Raw genomic sequence first — 20,263 nt, 5'->3', positions numbered from 1 at the left:
GACTTGGCCGAAGGTTCACCTTCCAGCAAGACTATGACCTAAGCACACAGCTAAAATAACAAAGGAGTGGCTTTAGAACAACTCTGTGACCATTCTTGACTGGCCCAGCCAGAGCCCTGACCTAAACCCAATTGAGCATCTCTGGAGAGACCTGAAAATGGCTGTTCACCATTGTTCACCTTCCAACCTGACGGTACTGGAGAGGATCTGCAAGGAAGAATGGCAGAGAATCCCCAAATCCAGGTGTGAAAAACGTGTTGCATCATTCCCAAGAAGACTCATGGCTACACTAACTCAAAAGGGTGCATCTACTCAATACTGAGCAAAGGGTCTGAATACTTATGACCATGTGATATTTCAGTTTTTTTAATAAATTTGTAAAAATTTCTTCATTTGTTTTTTTTTCAGTCAAGATGGGGTGCAGAGTGTACATTAATGACAAAAATGAAGTTTTTTGAATTTACCAAATGGCTGCAATGAAACAAAGTGAAAAATTTAAAGGGGTCGGAATACTTTCTGTACCCACTGTACTTCATTAAATCATATGCAGAGCAAGAGTTTAAATTTCCATTTACCTTTGCTTTTAAGGTTTACCATATTATTTTTTTCTTTACAGAGTTATGCTCTGGACCTCTTGCCAGATGAACTTTTATACCTTTTACTGCAATCGAAATCATTGGAGAAACGTGTTAATGATATATCCAGCTCTAAAAATAAAGAAAACTGAGTATTATTTTTCCTGTCATACAAACGCAGAACTGATCAGTTCTATGGATGTCCATAAAAGTTTAATAAACATTTGGTTTCAATATTTTTCTCCTTGTTTTATTATTCTGTAGAGTATGCTATGGAGCCATTGACATAGCTAGCAAGAAAATGAAGATATATAAAGTAGTGGTCATCATTATTGGCACCCTAGAATATTATGTACCCCGCATACAGTAGCTCCTGAAATAAAGTGTTTTGTGATACTGTTTGGATATATAAATTATTATTTGATGCAAAAAAGCACAAAGCACAAAATATTGACAGGTTTGGCTGACATTCTTGTATGTATTGGGTCCCCTGACAGATGATTGTTGTGAAGGATGTATGTAATTGTAAGGTAGACTAATGTCAATAGAAGACATGGTTAAGGCTACAACCATATATTGTCTCTACACAAAGGACACAGCATCTGCCTGCTCTTATTGAAGGAACTTAACCACAGGGGGAATCTCCTGCGAGTATGTAGAGGTGTCAGAACATGGCAGTTTCACAGAGCTAGCAGATGATTGTAACTAGAAGGAATAGTTCCTATTATCTGTATGTAGAGAGGAAGGGAGGGGGACATAGGATATTTGAAATGTTACAACTTGGCTTATCGTCCAATCACAGACAGCAATGTTTGAATGAGCCAATCCGAGTCATCCTGGAAATATGAGCCTATAATCAGGGCAATAAAACGCTGGGTGACACAAAGAGAAGGTGTTTACCTGTGAGGGCAGCCTGGAAGGCTGATGTGCACCATTATCCTCTTCTCCTTCCCTCAGGACATTAGATTAGATGGACGGAAACGTATAGGTAATTCCCCCTTTTTATTTTAGAATGGTTTTGTATATCTGTGTGTCGTTTTCGTTTTACCATTTTATATATTTATTGTAAGCACTGTATATTTTTATATCAAAACTTAAAATCTTTAATAAGTTTGACCTTCTATGCTCTGAAAGAGTCCAATAGCCCTTCAGCATGTGTGTGTTCTTTTTATTGTCTGACAGTAACATATTTTTGGGACTCATCGCCCCATGTGTTTGATGAGTGATGGCAGCGAAATAAATTGGGGTGTACTGAATGTGCCGGGGTATGATTTATGCTCACTTTATAGCCTAAAACAGAGGTTGAGAGCTGGATTGAGGAGATAAATTAACTTGTGCAGGCACACTCCATGTCACTTGCTGAGAAGTGTTTATGTGACAATTGTGTAGGGCACATATGTCAAACTCTGGCCCGCAAGGTAAGTGTATTTGGCCCACAAAGACAGGCAGGTCCCCTGCCTGGCATCACACTTTCAACTGTATCGCCTTCCTGGATGCATACAGTTGAAAGTCATGATGGAGGAATGAGCATCAGCTGACGCTCCCTATCCCGTCATACCCTCTCTGTGCTTGATGTCTCAGCGCAGTGGGTATGATGAGGTCATTATAACATACGCCCACTGTGCTGAGATGTGCAGAGGATCTGAAGACACCATGAAGAGACCGAAGCAGCAGGGGAACTGGGAGGTGAGTATATGTATATCTTTAATGTTGGGCCTATTATACTATATGAAGCCCAATGTGGGGCCCTTATACTGTATGGAGGTCTATGTGGGGCCATTATACTATAAGGAGCACTATATGAGGTCATTATATTGTATGGAGCTGTATGTGAGGCCTATTATACTGTATGAAGGACTATGTAAGGTCATTATACTGTATGGAGAACTATGTTGGGCCCATTATACTATATGGAGGACTATGTGGGATCATTGCACTATATGGAGCACTGCATGGGGCTATTATACTGTATAACCAGCCAATGGATAGAATAATTTAAAATATACCTTTTATTAGTTTATATAAAATAAAGTGCAAGGTGCTCAAGTTACGATAAACACAACAAAGAAGAACGCATAAATGAAAAAACTAGTATTGCTCATCGTTACTAGGTATCCCAATTATCAAGCATATTCATTGGGTACTTAAAGTCAATCAAAAACAGCCAACCTCTTCTAAAGACATAAAGTACATAGTTCTCAAATAGTCTCTAGGCTTATCATATCATAGCATTGGCCGTCTTTTTTTGGAAACCGATGTCATGCCATCAGTATGTTCCCAAATATGGCATACCCGTTTCCCTCTCCTCATCAGGAGTACTATATACTACAGGGTACAATACTGCTATACAGCATAAAACAGAACCACATAGCTTCAGTTATCGCATTTGCTGCGGGTTCTATGTCACATATATAGTATATCAGATAAAAATGTATCATGTGTCCTAGTAAAGATATAATCCCACATACCCTTCATATATATCAGCAACAAATCTGAATCCATAATGTCGGATGAAGTATAGAACGGCCATGCGTGATACACCATTCAGATGAACCCCACTTGACTCCCCTGATGAGATTGGACGAAACGCGTCGGGAGAAAGGGGTATCGCGCTCACTAGTCACGGAGATGGCAATCAATCAGAGAATGCCCCTGTTAATTGGGTGAGATTGTTCCGTGCTTTATTTAATACTCTGGTGTCGAGATATTGGTCTCACTATATAAGAGACGGTCTATCTAAGATATTTATGCATACCTGGTGGATTCAGATTTGTTGCTGATATATATGAAGGGTATGTGGGATTATATCTTTACTAGGACACATGATACATTTTTATCTGATATACTATATATGTGACATAGAACCCGCAGCAAATGCGATAACTGAAGCTATGTGGTTCTGTTTTATGCTGTATAGCAGTATTGTACCCTGTAGTATATAGTACTCCTGATGAGGAGAGGGAAACGGGTATGCCATATTTGGGAACATACTGATGGCATGACACCGGTTTCCAAAAAAAAGACGGCCAATGCTATGATATGATAAGCCTAGAGACTATTTGAGAACTATGTACTTTATGTCTTTAGAAGAGGTTGGCTGTTTTTGATTGACTTTAAGTACCCAATGAATATGCTTGATAATTGGGATACCTAGTAACGATGGGCAATACTAGTTTTTTCATTTATGCGTTCTTCTTTGTTGTGTTTAACGTAACTTGAGCACCTTGCACTTTATTTTATATAAACTAATAAAAGGTATATTTTAAATTATTCTATCCATTGGCTGGTTATACAATTTGGGAAGTGGATATCCTAGTGCTGTATATATATTCTGACTGAGGATTATGGCAGGATTTCTATTATACTGTATGAGCACTTTTTGTGGCGATTATACTGTATGGCGCCCTATGTGGGGCCATTATACTGTATAGAAGGCAATGCAGGGCCCCATTATACTTTATGGAGCACTGTATGAGGATCATTATACCAAATTGAGCACTTTTAGAGGCCATTATACTGTATGGAGCACTCTTTGTGTCCATTATACAGTATGGAGCACTATGTAAGGGCCATTATACTTTTTGGAAGACAATGCATGGCCCTAGCTAAAATGTATGGAGCACTATGTGGGCCAATTATACTGTATGGAGCACTATGTGGGGGATATTACACTGCATGGAGCACTTTTTGTGGCCATTATAGTGTATAGATGGCAATGTAGGTACTGTATGGAGCATAATGTGGAGCCCATTATACTGTATTGGGCACCCTGTGGCCATTATACTATATGATATCATACTTTATTATATGTATTATTCAAGGTGTTTTTTGTTTTTACATATTTAAATTAGGCCATTGGTAGGCCACATGCTTTTTACTGCTCTTACATAACATATATCATTCCAATATTTTATTCTAAGATCTATTAATTCAAACCCCTTTAAGTTTGTTTCCATATGAAAAGATTTCATCATTATACTTGATAAGGAAAAACTTCAATTGTAGACTTTTTTTAATATATATCAAGGTCGTCTCACGACTTTGTTCAAGCTTTTAATTTTGGCCCACTGTGTATTTGAGTTTGACATCCCTCATCTAAGGAGATAAGGTTCCAGTATGTCCAATTTTGGACAACAGATCTTTTTGTTCTCTAAAAGATAAGTCACTGCCAGACATGTCTGGTGATGGCTCTCCTATTGTGAGTGCAGGAACGCTCATTAGCACTTCTGTATATTTGGAGAATTGAGCAAGACAGCTATCAAGGCAGCTATCAAGTGTATGTAGGGCTTTGTCATATACAGGTGCTTCTCACAAAATTAGAATATCTTCAAAAAGTTAATTTACCGTATATACTCGAGTATAAGCCGACCCCCCTAATTTTGCCACAAAAAAACTGGGAAAACTTATTAGCTCGAGTATAAGCCTAGGGTGGAAAATGCAGCAGCTACTGGTAAATTTAAAAAATAAAAATACCATATATACTCGAATATAAGTCGAGTTTTTCAGCCCCTTTTTGGGCTGAAAAAGACCCCCCTCGACTTATATTCGGGTCACAGTTCAAACTTTCCTGGTCCCCGTCATCTCCGCGGTCCCCGGTATGTGTCTGCGGTCTCCTGCAGCCTGTCAGTGTCCCGGCGGCGGCGGGTGATGATAGGGCCGCAGCGGCGTTACAAGTCGCTGCGTGCCGCTCTCTCCCGCCTTCCGTCTTCTGGCAGTGACGTACAGGGGTCGCGATGACGTGGATAGCACGCGCCCTCTGCCTGAGTCACTGAAGAGCCGGCAACGCTCAGAAGCAGCTGTCAGCAACGGAGGTGAGTACGGTATATAGTGTTTTTTTGTCTTGATTTTTTTTTAATTCCAGCAGGGGCAGCAGCAACATAGGATTACCGGTAATCCTATCACTTGGCCAATAAATTATCATGCATTGGGACCACTATTACGGTACTCACTGTGCAGCATTTATGGGGGCATATGTTGTGCAGCATTACGGTACCGGTATTTGGGCCACCATTATTCACTGTGCAGCATTTATGGGGGCATATGTTGTGCAGCATTATGGTATTTGGGCCACCATTATTCACTGTGCAGCATTTATGGGGGCATATGTTGTGCATCATTATGGTATTTGGGCCACCATTATTCACTGTGCAGCATTTATGGGGGCATATGTTGTGCAGCATTATGGTATTTGGGCCACCATTATTCACTGTGCAGCATTACTTTTATTCTTATCTATTTTTATTTTTGAAATTTACCAGTATCTTCGGCAATTCCCACCCTAGGCTTATACTCGAGTCAATAAGTTTTCCCAGGTTTTTGAGGCAAAATTAGGGGGTCGGCTTATACTCGGATCGACTTATACTCAAGTATATATGGTAGATACCAATAAAAGTAAAATTAATTGAGACATCAGTAGGTTAAATGTTTTTGAATATCCATATTGAATCAGGAGCCCCATATAATGCTCCATACAGTTCATGATGGCCCCATAAGAGCTCCATACAAAATACACCCCTTATAATGCTGCACAATGGTTAATAATGGCCCCATAAGATGCTCCCTAGAATAATATACCCCATATGCTGCTCCATAAAGGTTATGGCCCTATAAGATGCTCCATAGAATCGGCCCCATGTGCTGCCCCCCATAAGATGCTCCATAGATTATGCCCCCATATGCTGCCCCCATAAGATGTTCCATAGATTATTCCCCATATGCTGCCCCTATAAGATGCTCCATAGATTATGCCCCTATATGCTTCCCCTATAAGAGGCTCCATAGATTATGTCCCTAAATGCTGCCCCCATAAGATGCTCCACAGATTATACCCCTATATGCTGCCCCCATATGCTGCCCCTATAAGATGCTCCATAGATTATACCCCTATATGCTGCCCCTATAAGATGCTCCATAGATTATACCCCTATATGCTGCCCTCATAAGATGCTCCATACATTATGCCCCATATGCTGCCCCCATAAGATGCTCCATAGATTATGCCCCTATATGATGCTCCATAGATTATGCCCCTAAATGCTGCCCCCATAAGATGCTCCATACATTATGCCCCCATATGCTGCCCCTATAAGATGCTCCATAGATTATGCCCCTATATGCTGCCCCTATAAGAGGCTCCATAGATTATACCCCAATATGCTGCCCCCATAAGATGCTCCATAGATTATGCCCCTATATGCTGCCACTATAAGATGCTCCATAGATTATGCCCCAATTTGCTGCCCCCATAAGATGCTCCATAGATTATGCCCCTATATGCTGCCCCTATAAGATGCTCCATAGATTATGCCCCCATATGCTGCCCCCATAAGATGCTCCTTAGATTATGCCCCTATAAGATGCTCCATAGATTATGCCCCTAAATGCTGCCCCCATAAGATGCTCCATACATTATGCCCCCATATGCTGCCCCAATAAGATGCACCATAGAATATGTCCCCATGTGCTGTCCCCATAAGATGCTCCATAGATTATGCCCCCATGTGCTGCCGCATTTAAAAATAAAAAAAATGACATACTCACCTCTCCGTCGCTGGGGCCAGGTGCCGCTGCTTGCTGCTGTCTGGCACATCATCTGTCAGTGACGTTCAGACTGCAGGGGGCGCAGCGTGCACTAACCACGTCACCGTGCCCTCTGCTGTCTGAACGTCACTGACAGATGACGTGTCAGACAGCAGCAAGCAGCGATGGACCCGGACAGGTGAGTATCGCTATACTTACCAGTCCTGGCACGATCTCTGCAGCCCCCAGCTTTTCCCTTCCTGCCTTCAGCGGTCACGTGGTACCGCTCATTACACCTCATGAATATGTGCATATTCATGAGTGTAATGAGCGGTACCATGTGACCGCTGAAGGAAGGAAGGGAGATTGCGTAGAAGCTGGGGGCGGCAGAGACAGTGCGAGGACGGGTAAGTATGTGAAAAATGAGGATGAATGAACTCATGGAGATCAACATCCAACACTGTGGAGACACCATCACGTTTCTCAATGCAGTGATTCTAGAGCAAAGCCCCCATCCCTTATGGGAAATATGTAAAAATATGCAAAACACAAGCCGCGGAGACACCATCACATGTTTCTCAACGCAAGCAATGATTAGCCAGGTCTTTCCCCGGGAAGGAACAACCACGGGAAGGGCAGTCTCGATTGAAGGAAACCACCTATGCCAAAACATGGTATCCATCCACAGACACCTGTTTCGGGGTATTGCTCCTCATCAGTGTGGAGCAGGAAACTGGCCAGTAGGAGAAATGCCTAGTAGAAGACTGTGAAAAATGATGAATGAACTCATGGAGATCAACATCCAACACTGCGGAGACACCATATGCGCATATTCATGAGTATAATGAGCGGTACCATGTGACCGCTGAAGGGAGATCGCGTAGAAGCTGGGGGTGGCAGAGACAGTGCCAGGACGGGTAAGTATGACCTGACATCTCCGACCCCCCTCCACCTCCGACCCCCTGGTGTATATGACTCGAATATAAGACGAGAGGGGGACTTTCAGCCCAAAAAACTGGGCTGAAAATCTCAGCTTATATTCGAGTATATACTGTATTTCAGTTCTTCAATACAAAAAGTGAAACTCATTCTATAGAATCATTACAGAGTGATCTATTTCACGTATTTATTTCTGTTAATGTTGATGATTACAGCCAATGAAAACACAAAAGTCATTATCTCTGTTAGGGTGAGTTCAACAGGACTTTTTTGCTGCGTTTTTTTTTTCATTTTTTTATGCTAATTTTCAGCTGCTTTTTCCATTACCAGCAAAGCCTATGAGATTTCAGAAATCTCATGCAAACACATTGGATTTTTGTGTAATCAGAATTTTGTGCTTTGCTGCGTTTTTTGGACATAGAGCATGTCACTTCTTTCAGCGTTTTTTTCAGCGTTTTTCACCCATTGAATGGGTGTTGAAAAAATGCTGCAAAAACGCACCAAAAATGCAGGTGTCATTATTTGCATCGTTTTTGCTGCAGAAAAGTCATGGACATTAGCATGGACAAAGAGACGAAAAAAAACGCACAAAAAACCCCCACCTAAACCTGCGTTTTTTGCGGCAGCTTCTTTCCTGCCAAGAAGATCAGGTTTTGCTGCAGAAAAAAAGCAACAAAAAGTCCTGTGTGAACTTACCCTAAATTAGAATACTTTATAACACCAGCTTGAAAAAATTATTTTAAAATCCAAAATGTTTGCCTACCGAAATGTATGTTCAGTAAATGCACTCAATACTTGATTGGGGCTCCTTTTCCATCAATTACTGTATCAATGCGGCATAGCATGGAGGCGATCAGCCTGTGGCACTGCTGAGATGTTATGGAAGCCCAGGTTGCTTTGATAGCAGCCTTCAGCTCGTCTGCATTGTTGGGTCTGGTGTCTCTCATCTTGCTCGTGACAATACCCCATAGATTCTCTATGGGGTTAAGGTCAGGTGAGTTTGCTGGCCAATCAAGGACAGTGATACTGTTGTTTATAAGCCAGGTATTAGTACTTTTAGCAGTGTGGACAGGTGCCACATCCTGCTGGAGAATGAAATTTCCATCTCCAAAAAGCTTGTCGGCTGAGGAAAGCATGAAGTGCTCTAAAAGTTCTTGGTAGAAGGCTGCACTGACTTTGGTCTTGATAAAACACAGTGGACCTACACCAGCAGAAGACATGATTCCCCAAACCAACACTGATTGTGGAAATTTCACACTAGACCTCAAGCAGCTTGGATTGTCTGTCTCTCCACTCTTCCTCCAGACTCTGGGACCTTGATCTCCAAGGTCTAGTGTGAAGTATCCGTATAATTAGAATGTAAGCAGTGTAAAGTGTACAAAATTATCTCTAAAATTCTGGTCATCTCAGCTTTAACAGGCAATGCATATCAACATCATATTTATATGAAATAAATTAAATATAACTTATAAAAGGAAGTGCACCCTAGCTACTGTGAAACATATTGGAAGATCCATAATGTGGGGCTGCTTTTCTGTCTCTGGGACTGAAGGGTGTAAGAGAATGGTCAGTCATAATACGCTGAGCTGCCATGAGCAACGAGGCAGCCATCTTATGAAAGTTAGGAAAGAATATATTCAACTTTTACAATAGAAATAATACGATGTACTCTGTAAAAGCAGATGGAGGATGTAAAGTGAGATCATGCCCATTAACAAATTTAGTAGATCTGCATACAGGTAAATTGGATCAGCCTCAGGGCAATGAGAAAATAAAACCAACAAATATATGGGGAATATGTGTATTTATGATAGTGTTAGTAGGAAACAGACTTCTACAATTGTCAAATATATGAATTTATGGGTTTAGTCTAAGAGCAGTAATAAGATTAATGACAGTAGTTAGAGATATTGGATTTATGTGTTTCTTAATGTGGTCTGGTAAAAAGTTAATTACTGATGTAATATTGTGTTACTTCTTCCTTTGTCCAAAAAGATATGATGTAACCATATACGTATAATATGTATACAGCTTCCTTTGTTTGCATAATGTATAAAAAGCCCCTGTTACTGTTGCTCAGGGCCATTCCATCGCCATCATGCCGCTGTGCCTCACCATGGCCAGGGCACAGAGCCTTATCATCGCCAGACTTCCTAGCGAATCTCTGCCCGTCTGAATTCCTGTTTTTGCCCGCATATTTCAACTCCTCTGACTATCTGTTCTGTTTTGCCGTGTATCTCTGAATAAACTTCGACCTCAGCTTTAGAGGATTGTCTGCAGTTTGGTCCGGCTCTTCCAACTCTCCCAATCAGGACTCTTTCTCTTACAAAGGGCCTTGAAAGTATAAGGGTATGTGCACACATTGCAGATTCGTGTGCAGATTTTTCCACGCGGAATCTGCAGAATCCACAGGTCAAAATGCCTGCGTTCTACCTACGGATTTCGTCTGCGTTTTTACACCTGCGGATTCCTAGAATGGAATAGGTTTAAAAACGCAGCAGAATCCGCACAAAGAATTGACATGCTGCAGAAAATAAACCGCTGCGTTTCCGCACAGAATTCCGCAGCGTTTTTACACCTATTTCATTCTAGGAATCCGCAGGTGTAAAAACGCAGGCGAAATCCACACTAAATCCGCAGGTAAAATGCAGGCATTTTGACGTGCGAATTCTGTACATTCCGCGCTGAAAAATCCGCAGACGAATCCACATACCTTTACAGGACCGGTAACATCAGAGTATTATCAGAGCATTATAGAACTCTGTATCCTGGAAAAATAGGTTTTGCATTGATCAAAATGAGTACTATAGAGAGATTGTAACCCAAAGCACACTAGATTGCCTAAAGAAAAAGGAAACATTTGTATATTTTTTTTTAATATATTTTAGGCGCTTTAAGAGCAAATCGATGTGGGTAGAGTCCTAGCATATTAGCTCCCACACAAAAAAATGGGCATATCAACAAAACCAACCATTCAAAATCTGCAATAGATTGCTCATGTTCCTGTTCTCTGCAAATCCACCTCAGTTCATGGCATAAGATTACTTTTGTATGGTTAATAGGTTAAGACATTAGATCTCATCACTTCTCTTAGATGTACAACACTAATCTTCCCTTATTACTATATATTTACTTCTTCTAGACCTGTCCTCTGCCTTCAACACAGTTGACCACTTCCACCTACTACAGATCCTCTCTACCTTACCAACCGTACATTTAGCGTTTCATACTCGCACACTACCTCCTCCTCTCTCTGTTGGTGTCCCAAGGCTCTGTCCTAGGACCCCTTCTCTTCTCAATCTATACCCTTGGCCTGGGACAACTCAAAGTCCTATGGCTTCCAGTACTATCTATAGGCTGATGACGCTCACATCTACCTCTCTGGCCCAGATGTCACCTCTCTGCTGTTCAGAATCCCAGAGTATCTATCAGCCATATCCTCCTCCTTCACCTCTCGCTTCCTCAAGGTCAATATGGACAAATCTGAACTAATTATCTTTCCTCCATCTCGCATACCTTCCCTACCTGATCTATCTTTCACAATAAATAAAATCACACTTTCCCCTGTCCTGGAAATCCACTGCCTCGGAGTAACACTTGACTCTGCCCTGTCCTTCAAACTGCACATCCAAACTCTCGCCACCTCCTGTCCCCTCCAGCTCAAAAATATTTCCAGAAACTGTCCTTTCCTTAACCCTCACTCTACCATAATGCTTGTACATGCCTTAATCATCTCCCGCCTTGACTACTGCAACATCCTCCTCTGTGGCCTCCCTGCTAACACTTTCGCACCTCTCCAGTCCATCCTTAACTATGCTGCCCGACTAATTCATCTCTCTCCTCGATACTCCTCTGCTTCTCCCCTCTGAAAATCCCTTCACTGGCTCCCAATTTCCCAGCGTATCCAGTTTAAACTACTAACACTGACCTACAAAGCTATCCATAACCTCTCTCCTCTGTATATTTCCAAACTAATCTCTCAATATCTTTCCTCATGTAATCTCCGGTCCTCCCAAGACTTCCTTCTCTTCTCCATGCTTATTCGCTCCTCACCCAATCGCCTCCAAGATTCCTCCCGAATATCCCCCATCCTCTGAAATTCTGTGCCTCAACACATCCAGTTATCCACTACATTTGGATTCTTCAGACGGAACCTGAAAACCCATCTCTTCATAAAAGCTAACAACCTGCAATGACCACGTGGCAACCTCAACACCATCGGAGGTACTGCAACCCCTGGACCTACTGTCTCCTTCCCCATAATCCTGTAGAATGTAAGCCCACAAGGGCAGGATCCTCTCCCCTCTGTACCAGTCTGTCATTGTTAGTTTGTTGACTGTAAGTGATATTTGTATTTTGACTTAACCCCGGCTCATGTACAGCAACATGGAATTAATGGAGCTATATACCGTATTTTTCGCTTTATAAAATGCACCTGATAATAAGACGCACCCCCAAATTTGTTGAAGAAAAGGATAATTTTTTTATGTTAAATAGGGGTCTGTCTTATAATGCCAATGTCCTTCTTACAAATCATATATATGTCCTTCATCCTGGCACATGGCCTCCCTGTGCTGCTGGCACATTGCCCCACTGTGCTGCTGGCATTTACATGGCTTCCCCATCCTGTCCTGGATATGCCCCCCTGTGCTGTTGGCACACACATGACCCCCCCACCCCATCCTGGATATGCCCCGTGCTGCTGGCACGCACATACCCCCCCATCCCATCCTGGATATGACCCCCTGTGCTGCTGGCACGCACATTTCCCCCCCATCCCATCCTGGATATGCCTCTGTGTGCTGCTGGCACGCACATGGCCAACACATCCCATCTTGGATATGCCCCCCTGGGCTGCTGGCACGCACATGCCCCCCTGTGCTGCTGGCACGCCATGGCCCCCACATCCCATCCTGGATATGCCCCCCTGTGCTGCTGGCATGCACATGATAAAATAAACAGTTAACTCACCTTCCGATGATGGCTCCGTGTTCCCAGCTCCCCCACGGCTCTTCCTGAGTCTGTGCTGACATCCAGGAGCTGCTCATATAGGCATTTCATTGTAGCTGCAGGACCTTCCATCACATGACCGCAGTGCTGCATACTGAGAGTCATGTGACCCATCCTGGATATGCCCCGTGCTGCTGGCACGCACATACCCCCCCATCCTGGATATGACCCCCTGTGCTGCTGGCACGCACATTTCCCCCCCATCCCATCCTGGATATGCCTCTGTGTGCTGCTGGTACACACATGCCCCCCTGTACTGCTGGCATGCACATTGCCCCCCCCCATCCCATCCTGGCTATGCCCCCCAGTGCTGCTGGCACGCACATGACCCCCTGTGTTGCTGGCACACACATGCCCCCCCCCCATCCCATCCTGGATATGCCTCCGTGTGCTGCTGCCATGCACATGGCCAACACATCCCATCTTGGATATGCCCCCCTGGGCTGCTGGCACGCACATGCCCCCCTGTGCTGCTGGCACGCCATGGCCCCCCACATCCCATCCTGGATATGCCCCCCTGTGCTGCTGGCATGCACATGATAAAATAAACAGTTAACTCACCTTCCGATGATGGCTCCGTGTTCCCAGCTCCCCCACGGCTCTTCCTGAGTCTGTGCTGACATCCAGGAGCTGCTCATATAGGCATTTCATTGTAGCTGCAGGACCTTCCATCACATGACCGCAGTGCTGCATACTGAGAGTCATGTGACCACAGGTCCTATTGGCACAGACACAGAAAGAGCCAGGGGAGAGCTGGGAGCACGGAGAAAATCATCAGAAGGTGACTATAGTGATGGGGCAGTGGGGGAAGAGTGCAGGCACATGCAATATGCGCTGCTCCCCTGTCCACCAACTCGGCGGCTTCAGCACCAAGGTGATGGACAGCGGGTGCACTGAATATTACATGAGCCTAATGAGCGGGAGCACTGACCACCCGCTGTCTCTGCAGCCTGCCCACCCCAGCCCCCTGACACCACTCCAGAGCCGCCCCCCCCCACAGCACACATTCGGATTATAAGACGCACCCCCCACTTTCCCCCAAGATTTGGGGGAACAAAAGTGCGTCTTATAATCCGAAAAATAAAGTAAATAATAATATATTTGCAAAGACATTGGATTTCTACAGTGCACAGGAAATTTTTCATAGAGATATGCAATGGAATAGCAAAACATGTTTTACAAAACATTGTATGGCTTATATGCAGCATTTGGATTTGTTCTGTTGCAAAGTTTGACACTTTTTAAATAAATATATATTTTATTTTCATAAATGAACATAAGAGATAATTGCAGATTCTAGCACATAGGTTACATTTTGGACAAATCCAAAATACAATTGTGTCAGTGTATTAAAACAAAGATATACTGTTGTCAGTTTCACACAATCATATCATGACTACAAAATTATTCCATCTCCTACAATTCTGCCATACAATATCCAAATGTTCCTTTGGAACTCTCTAACGAGTACCATTCCGTTACAAGGAGAGGGTGACTATTTGATTTCTTTTTTCCCCAGTACAGTACTTTAGAATAAACTGTTTCCATCTTTTCTCAAACTTTTCTGATTTCTTTCTTCATTTCTGTGTCTAGTCTACCCATATTTAAAATAAGTTTAATTCCATTGAAGAAAATGGATAGCACTCACTGATCCTTAAAAAGTTACATACTTTATTCAGAAGCGATTAAAACAGTTAAAATGGGTTTGACCCGTAGAAGCGTTGTTTAGCGCGAAACGGCCGTCATCCGCACCTGCAACCGCACACTCCTGTCCTCACTCTCCCAGCCATGATGTTTTAATCGCTTCTGAATAAAGTATGGAACTTTTTAAGGATTGGTGAGTGCTGTCCATTTTCTTTCTTCAAAGGAATTCATCATGATGTTTTTTCTGGAGGAGCACCCAGAATCTTGAGATCTAGCCTGCAATTGTTCATTACACCTGTGGCACATAGATTCAGCAGTACTAGCGGTGCTGTCTTTTTTCCTTTGGAATCGTAACATTAGTTTAATTTGTGCTATTGTCCCTATAAAGATAGGGATGAAATCTAGCAGTCAATGCTTTTGTAGCAGAAACTCCTGAAACTTCTTAAAAACCTGGGTTTATGCTCAAAAAGCAAAAAGACTCAGCCTGCACGTACCCTTAAGTCTATGCAAAAGTTGTGTAGAATTCTTCAAACGTCAAGATCTACCAATTCCCACACACAAATTGTAGATCAAAGTCAATTAGAATTCTCATATATCTTTCCATATCCCAGTAAGACAAGTGTGAGTACATTGCCAAAGACCATGATAACGATCTGTAGAATTAATTGGGCAAGCTGTTACTCCAATTGGGTTAAATTGCTTTTTACATAATTGTACATTATTCTATGCACGATCCCGAATTGTGTTCTCTCTATTTCCCTTAACGGCTTTGTGCAATCAAGGCCATCCATCCATTTTTTTTTTTTTTTCTTCCGATATTTCTCGATCTTCTTGTGTGCCCCATTTCTTGGGGGGGAAACATCTGTATTGTATTTCATTATATTGGTTTTTCATTTCTGCAGATAAATCATAATGATAATCCTTATACCTAAAGTCTTTGCTCTGTCCAAAGCAGCTGATGAATATTATAGGTACTTATTTGTACCTTCTAATTACCGTATATACTCGAATATAAGCCGAGATTTTCAGCCCATTTTTTTGGGCTGAAAGTCCCCCTCTCGGCTTATATTCGAGTCATATACCTGGGGTTCGGCAGGGGAGGGGGAGCGGGGGTGTCAGAGATCATACTCACCCCCCCCCGGCGAGGTCTCTGCAGCCCCCCGCTTCTCCCACGGTCTCCCTTCCTTCCGCGGTCACATGGTACCGCTCATTAAACTCATGAATATGCACATATTTATGAGTTTAATGAGCGGTACTACGTGACCTTTGAAGGCAGGGAGACGTGGGAGAATGGGACTGCAGAGACCGAGCCAGGATGGGGTAAGTATAGGCTATATTCACCTGTCTCTGGTCCATCGGCGCTTGCTGCTGTCTGATGTGTCCTCTTGTCAGTGACATTCAGACAGCAGTGGGCGCGGTGACGTGGTTAGTGCGCGCCGTGCCCTCTGCTGCCTGAACGTCACTGACAGATGACGTGGCAGATAGCAGTGAGCAGCAGCGATGGACGCAGGACAGGTGAATGTCTCAGGTGCTGGGTCGAGCCAGCAGCGACACCGGCACCTGGCACCCAGCGACGGAGAGGTATGTCATTTTTTTATTTTCATTTGCAGCGGAAGCATATGGGGGCATAATGTATGGAGCAATTTTATGGGGGTAGCATATGGGGGCATGATATATGGAGCATCTTATGGGTGCATAATCTATGGAGCAGCATATGGGGGCATAATCTATGGAGCATCTTATTGGGCAGCATATTCTATGGAGCATCTTATGGGGCCATAACCTTTATGGAGCAGCATATGGGGCATATTATTCTAGGGAGCATCTTATGGGGTGTATTTTGTATGGAGCATCTTATGGGGTCCATCATGAACAGTATGGAGCATTATATGGGACTCCTGATTCAATATGGCTATTCAAAAACATTTATCCTACTGATGTCTCAATTAATTTCACTTTTATTGGTATCCATTTTTATTTTTGAAACTTACCAGTAGCTGCTGCATTTTCCTCCCTAGGCTTATACTTGAGTCACGTTTTCCCAGTTTTTTGTGGCAAAATGGGTGGGGGTCGGCTTATACGGTAAATCAAAGGATTAATTACAAAATAAGGAAAAATTGATTGTTTTGGACTGATCAACAATGAGCCCTGATCTCAATCCAATGGAAATTCCTTGAAGAACTTTAATGTTTCCAGGGCTCTTCGTCCCAATAGCAGAGCCTGAGAGAATTGTAGAGACCTGTTTCACACATCAGTTTTTTCAAATCAGTCAAGATCCACCGTTTTGCAAAAAAAAAAAAATGGATCTGCCATTTTGCTTGGCGGATCCGCTTTTTTTTCCCCCATTGAGTTGCATTACCGGCGGATGGCCATCCGTTGGATCAGTTTTTTTGCGGATCCGCCAAAATTTTGGCGTCCGCCAACATGTCTGGACGGACCATGCAGCGTTTTTTCGGGAGGCCGGGTCCGCATTTTACATTGCGCATGCCCGGAGGATTTGCTTCGGCCACAAATTTAACCCTGTTCTGGCAGCTGAAAAAATTTCTCTCTCTCTCCTTCCCCAGGCAGCGGTTCCTTTAAAATTCTTCCTTCGACGGACCCGTTAAAACAACGGTCCGGTGCCAAACGTTGTGGTCAGTACAGGAGCGGATTCGTTGTCCGCCATTTTAGCGGATTTTAACTGACAACAAAAACTGATGTGTGAAACAGGCTTAAAAGCAATGAACTGATGCCTACAGAAAAAGCTATGGAGGCAGTTATTGCTGCCAAAGGTTCTGGTGATTCGGTTCATGTCATGTACCAAGTTTCCTTGTCATTTCTTTTTTTTTTTTTTTTTAACCTCTTCGCGACCGCCCACAGTAGATAAACGTTTGGCGCTTGCTGGGCTTTGTGCAGCGCCGACGTTTATCTACTGTCGGCGGTCTTGTGCCCCCCGGGACCCCCTCATACCTTATAACGCGGGGATCCCGGTGCACAATGCATGCTGGGACCCCCGACGTCATCGAGACCTGATTGGTTCAGGTCCTGATGACGTCGCGTCACAGCAGCCAATGAGAGAGCTCGCTGGGAAAGCTGCTTGTTTCCCGGCGATCTCCCTCATTATAACGCGACTTCTCCTCTGAGCTCATGCTGACAGATGAGCAGAGGTGAAGCAGCGTTACTGTGTGACTAGATCGCTGCCTGGCACAGCTGATCGCTGCCTGGCACAGCTGTGTCAGGCAGCGATCTTGTCACACAGTAACTCTGCTTCACCTCTGCTCATCTGTCAGTGTGAGATCAGAGGAGAAGTGGCGTTACTATGTGCCGGGCAGCGATCTTGTCACATAGTAACGCTGCTTCTCCTCTGATCATCTGCCAGTGTGAGATCAGAGGAGAAGTGGCGTTACTATGAGTCAAAAATACAAAAAATAAAAAACACAAAAATAAAAAAAAAAGTAAAGAAAAAAAAAGCGGGTTAGGGTTGAAATTCGAATTGGGGGTTTCTACTGTTTAGGTACATCAGGGGCTCTGTAAATGCAATATGATGCCCGCAGACCATTCCATCAAAGTCTGCATTCCAGAACGTCACTACTTCCCTTCCGAGCCCCACCGTGTGCCCAAACAGTGGTCCCCCCCCCCACATGTGGGGTACCAGCGTACTCAGGACAAATTGGACAACAACTCTTAGGGTCCAATTTCTCCTGTTACCCTTGTGAAAATAAAAATTGGGAGCTAAAAGATCATTTTTGTGGAAAAAATGATTTTTTTTTATTTTCACGGCTCTACATTATAAACTTTAGTGAAACACTTGGGGGTTCAAAGTGCTCACCACACATCTAGATAAGTTCCTTGGGGGGGTCTAGTTTCCAAAAAGGGGTCACTTGTGGGGGGTTTCCACTGTTTAGGTACATCAGGGGCTCTGCAAACGCGACATGACACCCACAGACCATTCCATCAAAGTCTGCATTCCAAAACGTCACTACTTCCCTTCCGAGCCCCCCGTGTGCCCAAACAGTAGTTTTCTTCCACATATGGGGTACCAGTGTACTCAGGACAAATTGGACAACAACTTTTGGGGTCCAATTTCTCCTGTTACCCTTGTGAAAATAAAAAATTGGGGGCTAAAAGATCATGTTTGTGGAACAAAAATGATTTTTTATTTTCATGGCTCTACGTTATAAACTTCTGTGAAGCACTTGGGGGTTCAAAGTGCTCACGACACATCTAGATAAGTTCTTTAAGGGGTCTAGTTTCCAAAATGGGGTCACTTGTGGGGGTTTCCACTGTTTAGGCACATTAGGGGCTCTCCAAATGCGACCTCTCTCAATTCCAGCCAATTCTGCATTGAAAAAGTCAAACGGCACTCCTTCCTTTCTGAGCTCTGCCGTGTGCTCAAACAGTGGTTTAGCCCCACATACAGGGTATCGGCGTATATGGAAGAAATTGCACAAAAAATTTTGTGGTTCATTTTCTGTTTTTACACTTGTGAAAATAAAAAAAATGGTTCTGAAGTAAAATGTTTGTGAAAAAAGTTAAATGTTTATTTTTTCCTTCCACATTCCATTCATTCATGTGAAGCACCTGAAGGGTTAATAAACTTCTTGAATGTGGTTTTGAGTACATTGAGAGGTGCAGTTTTTAGAATGGTGTCACTTTTGGGTATTTTCTGTCATATTGACCCCCTAAACTCACTTCAAATGTGAGGTGGTCCCTAAAAAAAAAAAATGGTGTTGTAAATTTTGTTGTAAAAATGAGAAATTGCTGGTCAACTTTTAACCCTTATAACATCCTTAAAAAAAAAAAAAAATTATGTTTCCAAAATTGTGCAGATGTAAAGTAGACATGTGGGAAATGTTATTTATTAACTATTTTGTGCGATATCACTCTCTGATTTAAGGGCATAAAAATTAAAAGTTTGAAAATTGCAAATTTTTCAAAATTTTTGCCAAATTTCGATTTTTTTTAACATATAAGCGCAGTTCATATCTAAGAAATTTTACCACTATCCTGAAGTACAATATGTCATGAGAAAACAATGTCAGAATCAGCAGGATCCGTTGAAGCGTTCTAGAGTTATGGCCTCATAAAGTGACACTGGTCAGAATTGAAAAAATTGGCCTGGTCACGAAGGCAAAAACAGGCTCAGGCGCGAAAGGGTTAAATTACAGTATTACAGATATTAGTATTTGGACAGGTTATTGAAATATTCTAATAATTAAAAGTTGGCATATATCTACATATTTCTGAAGATATTGGTTTTTCCGTATCAGAAGTGCAAATAGTGACAAGGTATTTATGTCCAGCCATTTTGAAACTACATGTCCCATATGGGGTTAATCTGAAGATTAATAGCGCTCAAAGCTGCCCGGCACTGATAATTTCCTACTGGCAGCGGGACTAACTTTATTCCTCCCAGCAGACTCGAGCTTTCGTCACTGCTCAGTATATAGTGAGCGGCGGCTGTAACTGCACTCTCTGGCACAGAATGACAACTGGTGCGTGGTTACAACTGCTGCCCACTGTATATCGAGCTGTGACTGAAGCCACGCTGGCCTTACCCTAATGACTGAACGCCCAAAGCAGCTGGAAGGAATAAA

The 20,263-nt window shown here is 43.0% G+C and overlaps 1 protein-coding gene across 1 annotated transcript in view; it reads left to right on the top strand.

Moving 5' to 3' along the window:
• Positions 1–809, top strand: part of LOC141092957 (17-beta-hydroxysteroid dehydrogenase type 3-like) — a 64,211-nt gene extending 63,402 nt beyond the window's left edge. The window contains exon 11 of the mRNA XM_073579337.1: positions 617–809. Within this exon, the coding sequence (XP_073435438.1) occupies positions 617–727 (111 nt within the window). The 3' untranslated portion in view covers positions 728–809. The remainder of the gene's footprint in view (positions 1–616) is intronic.
• The last annotated feature ends 19,454 nt before the right edge of the window (positions 810–20,263 follow it).

This window comes from Dendrobates tinctorius, unplaced genomic scaffold (assembly GCF_039654945.1).
Source record: "Dendrobates tinctorius isolate UK_male_01 unplaced genomic scaffold, ASM3965494v1 ptg000062l, whole genome shotgun sequence".
Lineage (NCBI taxonomy): Eukaryota > Metazoa > Chordata > Amphibia > Anura > Dendrobatidae > Dendrobates > Dendrobates tinctorius.
Note: the sequence above shows the minus strand (reverse complement) of the source record. Positions and strands in the feature narration are given on the sequence as shown.